The sequence below is a fragment of the Mus caroli genome, chromosome 2 (genome assembly GCF_900094665.2).
Source record: "Mus caroli chromosome 2, CAROLI_EIJ_v1.1, whole genome shotgun sequence".
NCBI lineage: Eukaryota > Metazoa > Chordata > Mammalia > Rodentia > Muridae > Mus > Mus caroli.
In genome coordinates, this window is record NC_034571.1 from 112111910 (window position 1) to 112126294 (window position 14385).

A 14385-nucleotide genomic window follows, 5' to 3' on the forward strand; every position below is an offset into this window, starting at 1 on the left:
GTTTAGAACTTCTTATTTTAGCATTTATTTTAGTTTATTTATTTTATGCAGATGAGTTTTTGACTGCACATATATCTGTGCCCCATGCGCATGCCTGGTACTTATTGGTTCCCCTAGGACAGGAGTTATAGTTTTGAGTTATTATTTGGCTGCTGGGATTCAAACCTAGATTCTCCAAAGAAGCAGTAATGTTTTTAACCATTGAGTCATTTCTCCAATTCCCTTAGTTTTTAATTTATGTGATGTATTTTTGTGGGGCTATGTGCCCAAGTGAACAGGTATCCCTGGAGGTCAGAGGCATCAGATCATCCTAAACCTGGAATTTAGGCAGTCTTGAGCTACCTGGCTTGGATGTTGGGAACTGAACTCAAGGCAAAAGAAAGAAGAACCCTTAACTGTTGAGGCAAGAATTTATCCCTGAATTTAGACTTATGAAAAAATTTTCACTTATGCACCTATATGTATATGTGTATTTGTATTATGCACATGGATGCATTTGTGAATATATGTATATATACATATACACACATATATAAACATATGATTATGTTTATACATATATATATATATCCTTCCATATCTCTATCTATTATCTATCTATCTATCTGTCTATCTGTCTATCTGTCTATCTGTCTATCTGTCTATCTGTCTNTCTGTAGACCAGGCTGGCCTCGAACTCAGAAATCCGCCTGCCTCTGCCTCCCGAGTGCTGGGATTAAAGGCGTGCGCCACCACGCCCGGCTTGCCCTTTCTTTCCAAGCATCTGACTTTAACCTTTCCAGTGTTCTTTAACACAGCCTTGCTTTTGTTCCTCTCTAGTGACCCCGAGCTTCCTGTCACTCTCTCACTCAAAAGCTTACAACAGAGAGTGTATGCTGGTCAGCTTGACATCACAAAACCCCAGGATGGTATAACACTCAACCACTGTACAGGATATGACTGAAAAGAATTTCTTTTTATTTAATTTTATCCATTTATGTCCATGGTGAGAAGGTGGCAAGTGCCCAGGAATGGGAGTTGACAGACAGTTGTGAGAAGCCTTGTGGGGTTGGGAATTGAACCTGGGTCCTCTGGAAGAGCAGCCAAGTGCTCTTAACCACTGAGCCATCTCAACTGGGTATTGTGTACTCCCATAATCCCAGGGAGGTGGAGGCAGGAGATCAGGAGTTCAAATCCAGCTTCAGTCCCATATTTAATTCAAGACCAGTCTTGGTTGTATAATGAGTTTGAGGCTGTCATGACTTCTTGTCTCAAAACAAAATGGGGGGAAAAAAAGGAAGGGGCGGGGGCAGTGAGATGGATCAGTGGTGAAGAGCACTGGTTGCTCTTAGAGAGGACCAGGGTTCAATTCCCAGCACCTACATGGTTGTTCACAACCATCTGTAACTCCAGTTCCAGGGAATCCAATGCCCTCTTCTGGTCTCTACCAGCACTGGACATGCATGTGGTATACATACATACATACGTACGTACATAATACATACCTACGTACATACATACATACACACGTACACACATATGTACATACATACATATAGGTAATACTCATCCACATAAATAATGAGAAATCTTTAAAAAGAAAAGAAGGGTGGGGGTAGGGTGGGGGCTCAAGGGCTCAGCAGGTAAAGGTGCTTACCAGAGATACCCAACTACAGGAGTTTGATCCCTGGAGCCCACATAAAGGTGGAAGGAGAAAACTAACTACATAAATAAATAATAAGTAATTTTTATAATAATAAAAGGTTAAAATTTAAAATTAAAACTTGAGAGACAGAAAGAGGGAGGATGAAAGGGGGTTCACTGAAACGTCCCAGGGAGTATAGGGACCTGCCCCCGAGTGACACAAGTGTGACCCTCACTGTAGAGGGAGGTACTTGACTCCCACAAGCTGCCCTTTTAGCTCTACAGAGATATCATGGCACCATGTGCCTATCTATACATATGCGCACAAAAATAAATAAAAATTAATTTACAAATTTAAAATGGGTCAGGCATAGTGGTACACACCTTTAATCTCAGCACTTGGCAAACAGAAGAAACCCATTGATCTCTGTGAGGGCCAGTCCAGTCCAGGCTATAGGTGGAGAATGTCTAAAAGGGGTGGGGGAAAGCTGGGGTCAGGAATTCACGGTTATTCTTAGCTACACAGCAAGTTTGAGACCTGGTCTTAAAAATATTACAAAATTTTAAAAATATATATTTATTTTATGTATATGACTATATTGTAGCTGTCTTTAGAAACACCAGAAGAAGACATCGGATCCCATTACAGATGGTCGTGAGCCACCATGTGGTTGCTGGGATTTGAACTCAGAACCTCTGGAAGAGCAGTCAGTGCTCTTAACTGCTGTGACATCTCTCCAGCCCAAAAATGTTACAAATTTCACACAACAGATGTAGAGTACATTAAACTAGATGAGGTTCTTGTTCCTCCGATAAGCAAGGAGCTCTGACCACACCCTTACTGAGTGCTGTGGTCCCAGGTGTGTGTCACTACAGCTGCCTCCGAAGGTTTCACTTTTGAAATAATTACACACATATTGCACAGTGGCACACATCCTTAATCCCAGTGCTCAAGAAGCAGAGGCAAGTAGATCTCTGAGACAGCTTAGTCTACATAGTGAGTTCCACAAAAGGCAAAGGGTACATATTAGAGAAACCTTGTTTCAAAAAAAAAAAATACATTTTGCACATGAGGGATATATGTGTGTATGTGTATGGGTGGATGCTCTATATGTGCCATGGTGCACATGTGGATAAAGATCTTTATCCACTGAGCCATCTTACCTGTCCATTATTTTATTATTTTATTTTACCTGTATGTTTTCTCTGTAAGTATGTATATGCACTACATGTGTGCCTGGTGCTGTAGAGGAGAACATTGGGTCCCCTAGAACTGGAGTTACAGTTATAAGCCACCATGTAGGTTCTGGGACTTAAGCCCTCTTCCTTGGCAAGAGCAACGAGTGCTCCTAACCTCTGAGCCATCTCTCCATACTCTCATTTAAATTAAAAAACAAAACAAAAAGGTAAAGGTGGTGCCTTTAATCCCAGCACTTGGGAGGCAGAGGCAGGCCAGGGCTACACAGAGAAACCCTGTCTTGAAAAACAAAAAAACAAAAAACAAACAAATAAAAAAGAACACGGGGGTCTTATAGCTGGGAATAAGTTAGTACTGTGTTAGATCTGACCAATCTGGACATATGGCTTATAATTATAATAACAGGATTGTGTGTGTTTTTATATGGGCTTATTGAGGTTGGAAATTCCAGCAACACTCTGAAAGAGCAGTAAATGCTCTTAACTACTGAGCCATCTCTCCAGTTCCTTGTTTTCTCTGTTTATTATGTATCTCTGCATATGGGGGCATGTGCACAAGAGTGCTGATCTCCTCGGAGGCCACAGGCACTCCACTGGATCCCCCAGAAGCTGGAGTGACAGGGACTTGTGAGCCAACCCACACAGGTGTTGAGAACCAAACTTGGGTTCTCTGAAAGGGTGGGATGCAGTCTTAACCACTGAGCCATCTCTCTGGCTCCTGAATCTTTTACTTCTGCATATAAAATGATCCGCCAGGGGGTAGTAGCGCACGCCTTTAATCCCAGCACTTGGGAGGCAGAGGCAGGCAGATTTCTGAGTTCGAGGCCAGCCTGGTCTACAAAGTGAGTTCCAGGACAGCCAAGGCTATACAGAGAAACCCTGTCTCAAAAAAAAAAAAAAAAAAAAAAAAGATGATCCAAAATTAATCTATAGCAGAAAAGAGAGGAGGGACTGGAGAGATGGCTCAGGGGTTAAGAGCACTGACTGCTCTTCCAGAGGTCCTGAGTTCAGTTCCCAGCAACCACATGTGGCTTACAACCATCTGTAATGGGATCTGATGCCCTCTCCTGGTTTGTCTACAGAGAGCAGCAGTGTACTCACATGCATAAAATAAATAAATCTTAAGAAAAGAAAAAGAAGCCAGGCGGTGGTGGTGCATGCCTTTAATCCCAGCACTCAGGAGTCAGAGGCAGGTGGATTCCAGAACAGCCAGGGCTATACAGAGAAACCCTGTCTCGAAAAAAACAAACAAAAAAAAAAAAGAAAAAAAGAAAAAAAGAAAAAGAAAGAAAGAAAAAAAGAAAAAGAAAAAGAAAGGAGAGGAAATGCACCATGACAAGTATTTGTTTGTTTGTTTGTTTGTTTTTGTTTTTTAATGCTGAATTGCAGGAATAATCCTGGTCCTCTGTCAATTTCACTAATTTAGAGGTCACTCCATGTTTCCTGTGAGCCCACCTCAAGTCTCTGTTACCATGTAAGCAACTTGAGAGCGGGGAGATTCTGGAGTGACTCCTTCACAAAACAGCTGCCTCCCACCTGACGGGCGTCTACTATCTACAACATGATAAGGGAATGGTGATGGGTGGTCAAATGGCGATAAGACTAGCAGTCACGACTTCTTTGACGGCACAGGCATTTGGCCAAACAGCCAAGCCAAGGCACAGCCAAATCTGTAATTGCTTCTCCCTTTAAGACTGGCTCCACTGGCTTGACATCTCTTGAACTGTGGCCTGTTACCGTTGGAGTCCATTCAAATCTCTGAAGTAAACAGTAAAACATGTGTTCTTCTGTGATGGTGACTGTGAGAAAGCAACTGAGCAGTGTGTGTGTGTGTATTGTCTCTATGTGTTCATGTGGGTGTGCGCACACATGCATGCGGGTGTGTGCGCACCTGTGTGGGGGCCAGAGGTCAGGTCAGTTTTGGGTGTTTGCTTTCATTACTCCCAACTTTATTTATTTATTTATTTATTTATTTAACAACTCTCACTGAACCTGAAACTCAGTGATCCATCTGCACTGTCTGGCCTGGAGCTCCAGGGATGGGCTTGTCTCTATCCATACAACTGCACTGGAGTGACAGATGCATGCCTTGGGGTCCACTTTTATACCCTTTACTGAGACATATCTCCAGCCTGAAAACTAGTAGCATTATAAAAAGAGGGCCTGTTTTCTAGTTTGCTTTCTATTGCTTGGATAAACATACTGGTCAAAACCAACTTGAAGAAGAAAGGATTTGGCTGGGCTTACACGCCCAGGTCACAATTTAACACTATGGGAGCCCATGACAAAAACCCGAGGCAGGAGTATGAAGGAAGGAATGGAAGCCACGAAGGGGCAGTGTTCACTGGCCTACCTCCATGGCTTACCAGCTTGCTTCTTCTTCCCCCACCCCAGCCCCGACAAGGTCTTACTATGTAGCTCTGACTGTCGTGGAACTCCCAGATGCTGGCATTAAGGGTTTGCACAACTATGCACAGCTCTACAGACAAATCTGACGGAAGCAGTTTCTCAGTTGAGGTTCCCTCTTCCCACACAAACTTGGTCAGTCTGACTGGATTTCCAGTGATGTGACTAAGAAGATGGGGACCCAGGAACGGCCTGAAGAATCAGCGGAAATTGACATATAGGGACAGGTGACCTCAGAGCCAGATTCTACCCGGCTAAGCTTCCAGCCTGTGAAAAAAAAATTTTTTTTTTTTTTTTTGGTTTTTCGAGACAGGGTTTCCCTGTGTAGCCCTGGCTGTCCTGGAACTCACTTTGTAGACCAGGCTGGCCTCGAACTCAGAAATCCGCCTGCCTCTGCCTCCCGAGTGCTGGGATTAAAGGCGTGCGCCACCACGCCCGGCTCGAAAAAAATTTTTTTAATGACTTCTCTGCTCCTAAAAAGCAACAACAAACTAAGGCTGCTGGAAATGTGATCCCAACAGGACTGGGCTCCTTTGGAAACCAGCATTGGAATGTGGCGGTAATGTTCACGTGGTTCTGGCTTTACAGTCATGAAGGAGAAAGGGGGTTGTGGGATATTCCTCCACAGCTGCTGAGGCCAAACAGGTAACAGTGAAGTCCCTGTGTGTTGGCCCTGAAGGTGTGAAGAGAAACCCTGAACTGTTCTGGAGACTACAGGATGCTGGACATGTCAGAGATAAAGGAGGCCTGCTAGGGAGAGCTGTGTACAGGGAGTGGAATCGGCCTAGGAGGGAGAATTAGGTTGTAGGCAGCAAAACCAGAAGGGTGGAGCCAACTAAGGCCTTTGACTGGGAGTCACAGGATTTGGAGTTTGCCTTGCTGGGTTTCAGTCTTGCTCTGGCTCTGTATTCCTCCACTCTACTCCATCTCCTTCCCTTTGGAAAGATGTTGCATGTTCTGGGCCATTGTATGCTCAAAGTATCTGCAAAAGGATACTGAAAGCATCTCCTTCACTGGGCAAGGTTCAGGCCTATAATCCCAGGACTCTAGAGGAGGAAGCTAGAGGGTCAGGGGTTCAAGGTCATCAGGTACACAATCGGTTTGAGGAGGAAGGAAGCTAGAGGGTCAGGGGTTCAAGGTCATCAGCTACACAATCGGTTTGAGGATAGTCCAGTTCATATGAGACCCTGTCCCAAGGCTCTCCCTTCAATGAGAAAATAAAACTCTGCCTCTTTCCTGACACTGGGGGATGAGCTCATTTTTTGGGAAGTGTTTTAGAGAGTACTCTGTGAGAGTAGACTCTCACAGCAGCTCCTTCTTGGCCAAAGCTGGTTTTCTCAGATGAGGTCAAGACCCTGCCTGAGAACTATCAAACAGAGTTGTCAGGTAAAGTAACTCTCAGAGGTTTGTCTTGGGTGAACCAGATGAAAAGGAATTCTGCGGCCCAAGGTGGTTCGTTGGGTGAAGGGGGTAAAGGCCTTGATGCCGAGTTGGATGGCCTGAGTTGGGTCCCTGGAACCACACAGTGGAAAGAGAGAACTGTCTGCCACAAGTTGTCCTCTGTCCTCCACACGCACAGTGACACATGCCCTCATTCACCCCAGTGTGCCCGGCATCAATAAATGTAATTGCTTTTTTTTAGATGTATTTACTTTTGGTGTGTATGAGTATTTGCCTGGATGAAAGCATGTGCACAGACGTTAGATGCCCCTGGAACCAGAGTTACAGATAGTTGTGAACCACCATGCTGGTGCCAGGAACCAAACCCAATTTCTGTAAGAGCAACAAGTGCTCTTGCCTGCTTAGCCGTCTCACCAGCCCTCTAGTTTAAATTAAAACAACAAACAAACAAATAAACAAGTGATGAAGAATTGGGTGAAGGAAAAGTAAACTTAAGAAAATAATAGCCAGTTGTGGTGGTACATGCTGGTAGGATTTGCTGAAAGAGGCAGACGCAGGAGGATTGTGAGTTTGAGGTCAGCCTAGGCTACACATTAGCCTTTCTGGTGGTGACAACCTCCCTACGAGAGCAGGCCTCACAAAGGATCTCTTTCATCCCTCTCCTGAGGAGGAGAAGAGGAAACACAAGAAAAATCGCCTGGTGCAAGAGCCCTAATTCCTACTTTATAGATGTGAAATGACCAGGATGCTATAAAATCACCATGGTCTTTAGCCATGCACAAACGGTAGTCTTGTGTGTTGGCTGCTCCACTGTCCTCTGTCAGCCTACAGGTGGGAAAGCAAGGCTGACGGACGGATGCTCCTTCAGGAGGAAACAGCACTGAAAGCCCCTGACTCAAAATGAGTGGGAGCCTTCCCAATAAACACGTTTTGAATATAAGAAAAAAGATAATAAAAACAATGTCTAAGGATTGGCCTTGTAGCTCAGGCCTGCTGTCCTAGCATTCAGGAGGCAAGAGAGTAGAATTGTCATGAGGCTTGTTTTAGGGGTACAGAGTAACGCTTGGTCTCAAACAACAACAGCAATAACAAACTGGACATGCTAGTACGAGTTATGTCATAGTCTCAGGAGAAGCATCAGGGATTTAAAGTCATCTTCATGGATACCTGGTAAGTTCAAGGCTACCCTGGGCCACATAGTGAGTTCTAAGTCTGCTTGGGACACATAAGACCCTGTCTCAAAAAGCAAAATATATAAAATGTATATATATTTTTAAAAGATTTATTTATTGTATATAAGTACACTGTAGCTGTCTTTAGACAGACCAGAAAAGGGCACCAGATCTCATTACGGTTGCTGGGACTTGAACTCAGGACCTCTGGACGAGCAGTCAGTGCTCTTAACCGCTGAGCCATCTCTCCACCCCCCAGACCCCCCAATCAGTTGTTTTCTTATCTCTTGTCCTCTACTTGGTAACAATTTGACATTTGGGCCCAGTCTTGTTATTGTCAGTGCTGGGGCCTGAATCCAGACCTATACACTTCAGGCTCAGGGAACTGTTTGTTTGTTTATTTAATATATTTGTTTGTTTATTTAACATATATGAGTACACTATAGCTGTCTTCAGACACACTAGAAGAGGGCATTGGATCCCATTACAGATGGTTGTGAGCCACCATGTGCTTACTGGGAATTGAACTCAGGACCTTTGGAACTTACCATGAAAACCAGGCTGAACTTGAATTCATGGAGAGGTGCCTGGATCTACATTTTTTAAAATCTTTTAAAAATTATTTATTTATTTATTTATTTATTTATTATTTTTTTGCTTTTGCTTTTTGATGACAGGGTTTCCCTGGCTGTCCTGGAACTCACTCTGTAGAACAGGCTGACCTGGAACTCAAAGAGATCTGCCTGCGTGGGATTAAAGGTGTGCCCCACCACTGCCTGGCAACTCTATTTTTAAACAGATTCTTCCCTGGGCCTGGAACTCCCTCATTGTTAGATTGGCTGGTCAGTCGGTGCTGGGAGTCACCTGTCTTGTCTCACAGCAGTGCTGGGGTTTCAGAGGCCTGCTTTGTTGTTTTAATCACTCTGCTGGGGTCAAAGGTGTGTGTCACCATACCCTGCCAGATACCTGCCTTAATGTGGCTGCTGTGACTCCTTCCTCAGCAAACACTTTACCCACGGAGCTATCTCCCCAGCCCTCCCTGGTTTTGAAATAAGGTTTCATGCAGCCTAGGCTGGCCTCTACTTTGTTCTTACAGTCAAAGATGAACTTTTTCTTCCTCTTTAAAAATGTTACCTACCTTTCTTTCTCTTTTTTCTTTCTTTCTCTCCTTCTCTTTCTCTTTCTCTTTCTCTTTCTCTTTCTCTTTCTCTTTCTCTTTCTCTTTCTCTTTCTCTTTCTTCCTTCCTTCCTTTCTTTTTCTTTTTCTTTCTTAAAATTGAATGCTTCAAGAATTTCCAAGCACAGGGGCTATGCTAACCTTCTCTGTATTGTTTCAATCTTTTAGTATGTATGCTGCTGTAACATGTTCCCCTCCCCCTCTTGTTCTCTCTTATTCTCTTATAATTTTATTTATTTATTTATTTATTTATTTTTTGAGACAGGGTTTCTCTGTGTAGCCCTGGCTGTCCTAGAACTCACTCTGTAGACCAGGCTGGCCTCTGCCTCCCAAGTGCTAGGATTAAAGGCATATGCCACCACTGCCCGGCTTCTCTTATAATTTTAACCTTGAGATTCTAACCCTCCTGTTCCCACTTCCTGACTGCTGGGACCATAGGCACCATACCTAGTTCTGTGCTGTGCTGAGGGCCTCATCCTATGAAACTAAACAAACCCTCTTGTCTGCCAAGTAAGCTAGATCCATAGTCTCCAATTTCATTAAAATCTAAACCTTTTCAATTCAACAGAAAATCCAAGGCTGAGGATGGAGCCCATGATGTAGCACTCACACAGTATTTGTGAGGCTCTGGGTTTGATTCTTCTGGTCTGGATCTTAATTTAGTCAACAATCTGCTATTAAATACTAGTAATATTTAAACACAAACTCACCACTCAGTGATTTGTATAACATCCGACTGTATGCACACCGTTAAGAGATTTTTTTTCTCATTTTATAAATGTAGAAACTGAGCCATGAGAAAGTTCGTTTATGCAAATGTCTAATAAACATTCACTACTGAGTTATTGGTGACCGCCCTGGAGCAGGTTACAGGTAAAGCTGGGGCTTCCCCAGTAAGTTCCCTAGCAGTGCCCTGAGCTCAGTCATGTGACCTCCACCCCCTCTCACTTGGCTCCTCCTTTGTCCCCACCAGCCAGGTCTCCAGCTGTCCCCACACTCTCCTTCATCTGCCTGCCATATCTAACCTATCACTAGGTCTCTGATGCTTTCCTCTGAGATGGTCTCCCACTTCCCAGCTCTCTCTCTCCCCGATGGATACTTAAGGCCTGTCCTCTGCCTCAGGTCTCATGTCCTTTTCAAACACCTGCTTCCCAGTACCAACATCAGATCTTATGCCCAGTTATAGCCTCCAGTGGACCACATGATAGCTTCCACAGTCTGCCCAAGGCCAGCCCCGCTTCCTCTCCACCCCCATTACAAGGTTTATAGGGTTTCGCTCGTGATTTTCCTGATGACTATATATAACCCCCTTTTCTTTTTCTGATACTAGGGCTTGATCCTAAGGCTTCCCAATGCTAGACAAGGACAGTCAACATCACTCAACGTATAGAGTGCCTGGAAGTAGCCTGTGCTTCAGTTTTCCCGGTGACCCTTGCCTCTCCCCCTACACTAAGGAGCTACTATGAGGCAGCTTACTTAACCTGGCCCATTGGCTTGATGGTTACTCTACTGCGTTGTCAATTTCTTTCTGTTTTGTTTTCTGGGGGTCTGTAGCCCAGTCCTTAGTAATCCTTAGTAATCCTCCTGCCTCAGCCTTCCTACTGCTGGAGATTAAATTTTGTATGGTTTTCTTTTTGTGGTGTAAGAAAAAAAAAAATCCAGGTCTTATACCCGCTGGGCAAGATGCTTATGCACCACTGAGCCACACTTGTGACCCATTCAGCTACTTTCTCTGGAAGCTAGGGGCCCCTGGGGTGGAAGAAGGGACACTAAGACCGTTCTGCCTGTGCCTGTGAAGGTGGACTGAGGCAGCAATTCGATTGAGGAACAGGAGGTAGTGCGACAGATGGAGGAGCACCGCCGGCCTTTCAGTGACAGTCTGAGGGAGTGAAGCCTGAGCTGCGGAAGCCTAGGATCCGCGCAAGTCTTTTACTGGACGCCGCTGGGAAATCCCGGGCTGCCCCCTAGCGCCAACATGAGGAACTGCAGCAGCAGCAGGGTGGCCCGCAAGCGCTCCGCCTCCGCCGAGCCGAGTCTCCGACAACGCCTCCTCGTGGAGGCTCCGATGCCCAGGACTCCAGTTAACACTCGCGGCTGGAAAAACCCGGAAGTACGTCATAAGCACGCGTCACGGGGGCGGGAGTCAGCTGAGCTGCCTGGGCGAGGTTGTGATCACCTGGGATCTGCTAAGGGGAGCCTATAATCTCTTGGGACTGGAGCTGGGGTGCAAAGCTGCGCCATAGTCTAGTTGGGGCTCCCGATCGTCTCGTCCTTCACAGAGAAAGCGAAAAGGGCCTCAGAATTTTTAAAAGGTTCTCCGGATCTGTCAGACGCTGGGGAAGCACAACTTGCAAATCCAGGACGACCGGGGTCCCAGTTGTGACCCCCAGGCCCCAGATCAGAGATCCAGAGCTTGATTGCCATGGCGTCCATCCTGGATGAGTACGAGGACTCATTGTCCCGCTCGGCCGTCTTGCAGACTGGTTGCCCTAGCGTGGGCATCCCCCATTCTGGTAAGTTAGAAGAGGCCGCCTCTGCCCCTTTCTGTTGTGGTAGCATTTACGGGGGAGAGAAGCTCTAGAGCTTGCAGCATGTGTTTAGGATCTAAGCCCCAGGCCTTTCTTGTCTTGTCCAGCTTGTCATTGGTCGAAGTTTGAAAGAGCCACAGGAACAGCCTCTTGATCTAGGCCTTAACTCTAAGGCCTAGGTCCTTCAAAAGAGGGAACTTGGGCTCAGATAAGGAAGTACTTGTTACTTTTGTCTGTGGGCTGCAGTTTGACTCTTGGGAGAACTGAATATAGGTTCCTGGCTTCTGTGTCTTGTTCTATGAATTTTTTTTTTGAAGCTTTTGGAGTGTGTGTATGTGTTCGTTCCCACCAGACTTCATCTCGAGGTAGCAGAGAAGGCAGAATGAGCACTGAACTTGGTGGAACGTGAATTTTATAAGTGAAGGAGGGTCGATCCAAAAGGGAATTTTGTTACTGAACAGGAACAATGGAGATGATTGTCCCAGGGTAAAGCTGGCTGCAGTTTAGAGTGTAGGAGAGCAGAGCAGGGTTACCCACACTATGATAATATTGCAGCGGACTATTGAGAAAGCAACTGTAGCCTATGAACAGGACTGATAGGACTGGGTTCCCAGAACTCCCTACATACGATGGAGACTCACTGAGCCGTACTGTGTGGACATTGAGGAAGGGACTTTAGTTTCTCTTGGCCAAAGACTATAAGGGAGAATGCCGAAACCATCCTTCCTGTACTGTCTCCCCCTGCCCCCCGTTACCACTGGGAACGTGCATATCATGATACAACCTCATCTCAGGCACAGAGAACCAATCCCTTACTACTGTTGCAAGTGTGAGAAGAGCCCAGGACCCTTCCAATAAAGACAACCAGAAAACTATTTCTTTTTTTTTTTTTTTTTTTTGGTTTTTCGAGACAGGGTTTCTCTGTGTAGCCCTGGCTGTCCTGGAACTCACTTTGTAGACCAGGCTGGCCTCGAACTCAGAAATCCGCCTGCCTCTGCCTCCCAAGTGCTGGGATTAAAGGCGTGCGCCACCACGCCCGGCTCAGAAAACTATTTCATGTTGAACTCTTTATGAACCAAGACCCTGTGGGTAGGAATAAACTTGGGAAGTAGAAGTATCAGCTAACACTGGGGTTCCTCTGGGTTTCTGGGTGCCCCACCCCCCTCTCTGGATGCCTTTTTCTCTTGTCTTCCACGCCCATAGGGTATGTCAGTGCCCACCTGGAGAAGGAGGTGCCCATCTTCACCAAGCAGCGGATTGACTTCACCCCCTCGGAGCGGATCACTAGCCTCGTGGTCTCCTGCAATCAGCTCTGCATGAGCCTGGGCAAGGATACACTGCTCCGGTAGTATCTTTGGAGACTTTGACCTGACTAGGGTCTTTTTCCATACTTAGCAAATGAAACAATAGCTTTTCAGGAGATGCACTATTCCTTCCCAAAGAGAATGGTGTGGTGGCTGAAGATCAGGGAGACCTATGTTCACATTCCACCCATGCTGTTGAACGAGTCAGCTAATCATTCTGGTCTTTCAACAGGGGAAGGTGGTCTCAGCCTCCCAGAGTTAGCCACACAGGTCATTGGGACAGTCTGGAATCCCGAAGTATGTCCGCTCTTTGCCAAAAGTGTTGACAGCGTTGTTTATCAATCATTTGGGATAAGCCATCTGGAATAAGACAGACCTCTGTCTCACAAGGATGAATCCCAACATGAATAGTTATTAGAACAACGGGTGTTGGGATTGTGGCCCAGTGATAGAGTACCTGGCATTCCTGAGGCCTTGGGTTTGATTCCCGGCACTGCAGAATGAAATGCTGTAGATAAGTGAGGCTGGAGTTCTGTTGGGAGAGTTCTTGCAGAGTATCCTTAGCCCTTGATTAGATGCTCAGCATAGCAGAACCCGGGTGTGGTGGTGCACACAATGCTTGGGAGGTGTGGAGGCAGGAGGATCTCAAATTCAAGGTCATCCTTGGCTTCATTGTAAGTTTGGAGAGCCTGTTTTAAACAATCAGACTTAAGTGTGTGGCCTGTAGTCTTAGCACTTGGGAGGCTGACAGAGGAAGATTGGGAGCCAGCGCTGTGCTGCATAGTGAGACCCCTACCTCAGACAAACGAAAAAGGAAACCACCTTCTTAGAAATGAGTAAGATGACAATTTATAAGAAAGGCGAGTATAAACGAAGCCCACAAGCAGTGCACCCAGCAAGAACTTCAGGGATGGTCAGCCAGGAAAGTGCTTGCTTTGTAAGTGTGAGAACCCAGCTTCAGATCCCCAGAGCCCATGCAAAAAGCTGCACTCTGACAAATATGGAACCCCAGCTCTGGAGTGCATCAGAGACAAGTGAGTCTCAGGAGCTTGCAGGCTGGCCAGGCTGGCCAAATTGGTGAGCTCTGGATTCAGTGGGAAGCCCCTATCCCAAAAAATACAGTGGGCTGGAATTTGCTTACGTGCGCGCAAACACACACACACACAATTTAATAAGATAAATATTTAAATTATATTCTATTCTGGGTGTAGTAGTACACACACATCTTTAACTCCAAATACTTGTCAGGTGGATCTCTGTGAGTTCAAGGCCAGACTGATACACAGAACTAGCTTCAGGTCAGCCAGGGCACAGAGAAACCCTGTCTCGAAACAAAGCAAACAAACAAAAAAAGAATGAAGTGCTCTTGACCAATGAGGTATCTCTCCAGGCCCTTTACCTCCTTCTAACACATGGAGCACAGGGGTCAAACTCAGACATCAGGTGCGGTGTCGAGAACCTTGACCTGCTGGGTCGTCTCACCAGCCCCAGAAATGTACTTTGGGAGTAGAGGCAGCAGGATCAGAAATCCAGGGTCACCCTAGGCTATACAGGAAGATCTAGGCTAGCTCAGTTTA

At 45.7% G+C, this 14385-nt stretch overlaps 1 protein-coding gene and 2 pseudogenes across 1 annotated transcript in view; 2 read left to right on the forward strand and 1 right to left on the reverse strand.

The window, feature by feature from the left end:
* The first annotated feature begins 3368 nt into the window (after window positions 1–3368).
* On the forward strand, window positions 3369–7511 carry LOC110306941 (annotated as a pseudogene).
* A 1557-nt stretch (window positions 7512–9068) lies between these two features.
* On the reverse strand, window positions 9069–9164 carry LOC115030439 (annotated as a pseudogene).
* Window positions 9165–11099: 1935 nt separating this feature from the next.
* Vps18 (VPS18 core subunit of CORVET and HOPS complexes) overlaps window positions 11100–14385 on the forward strand; it is a 9963-nt gene continuing 6677 nt past the window's right edge. The window contains exons 1-2 of the mRNA XM_021155587.1: window positions 11100–11489; window positions 12708–12849. Coding sequence (XP_021011246.1) covers window positions 11399–11489; window positions 12708–12849 — 233 coding nt within the window. The 5' untranslated portion in view covers window positions 11100–11398. The remainder of the gene's footprint in view (window positions 11490–12707; window positions 12850–14385) is intronic.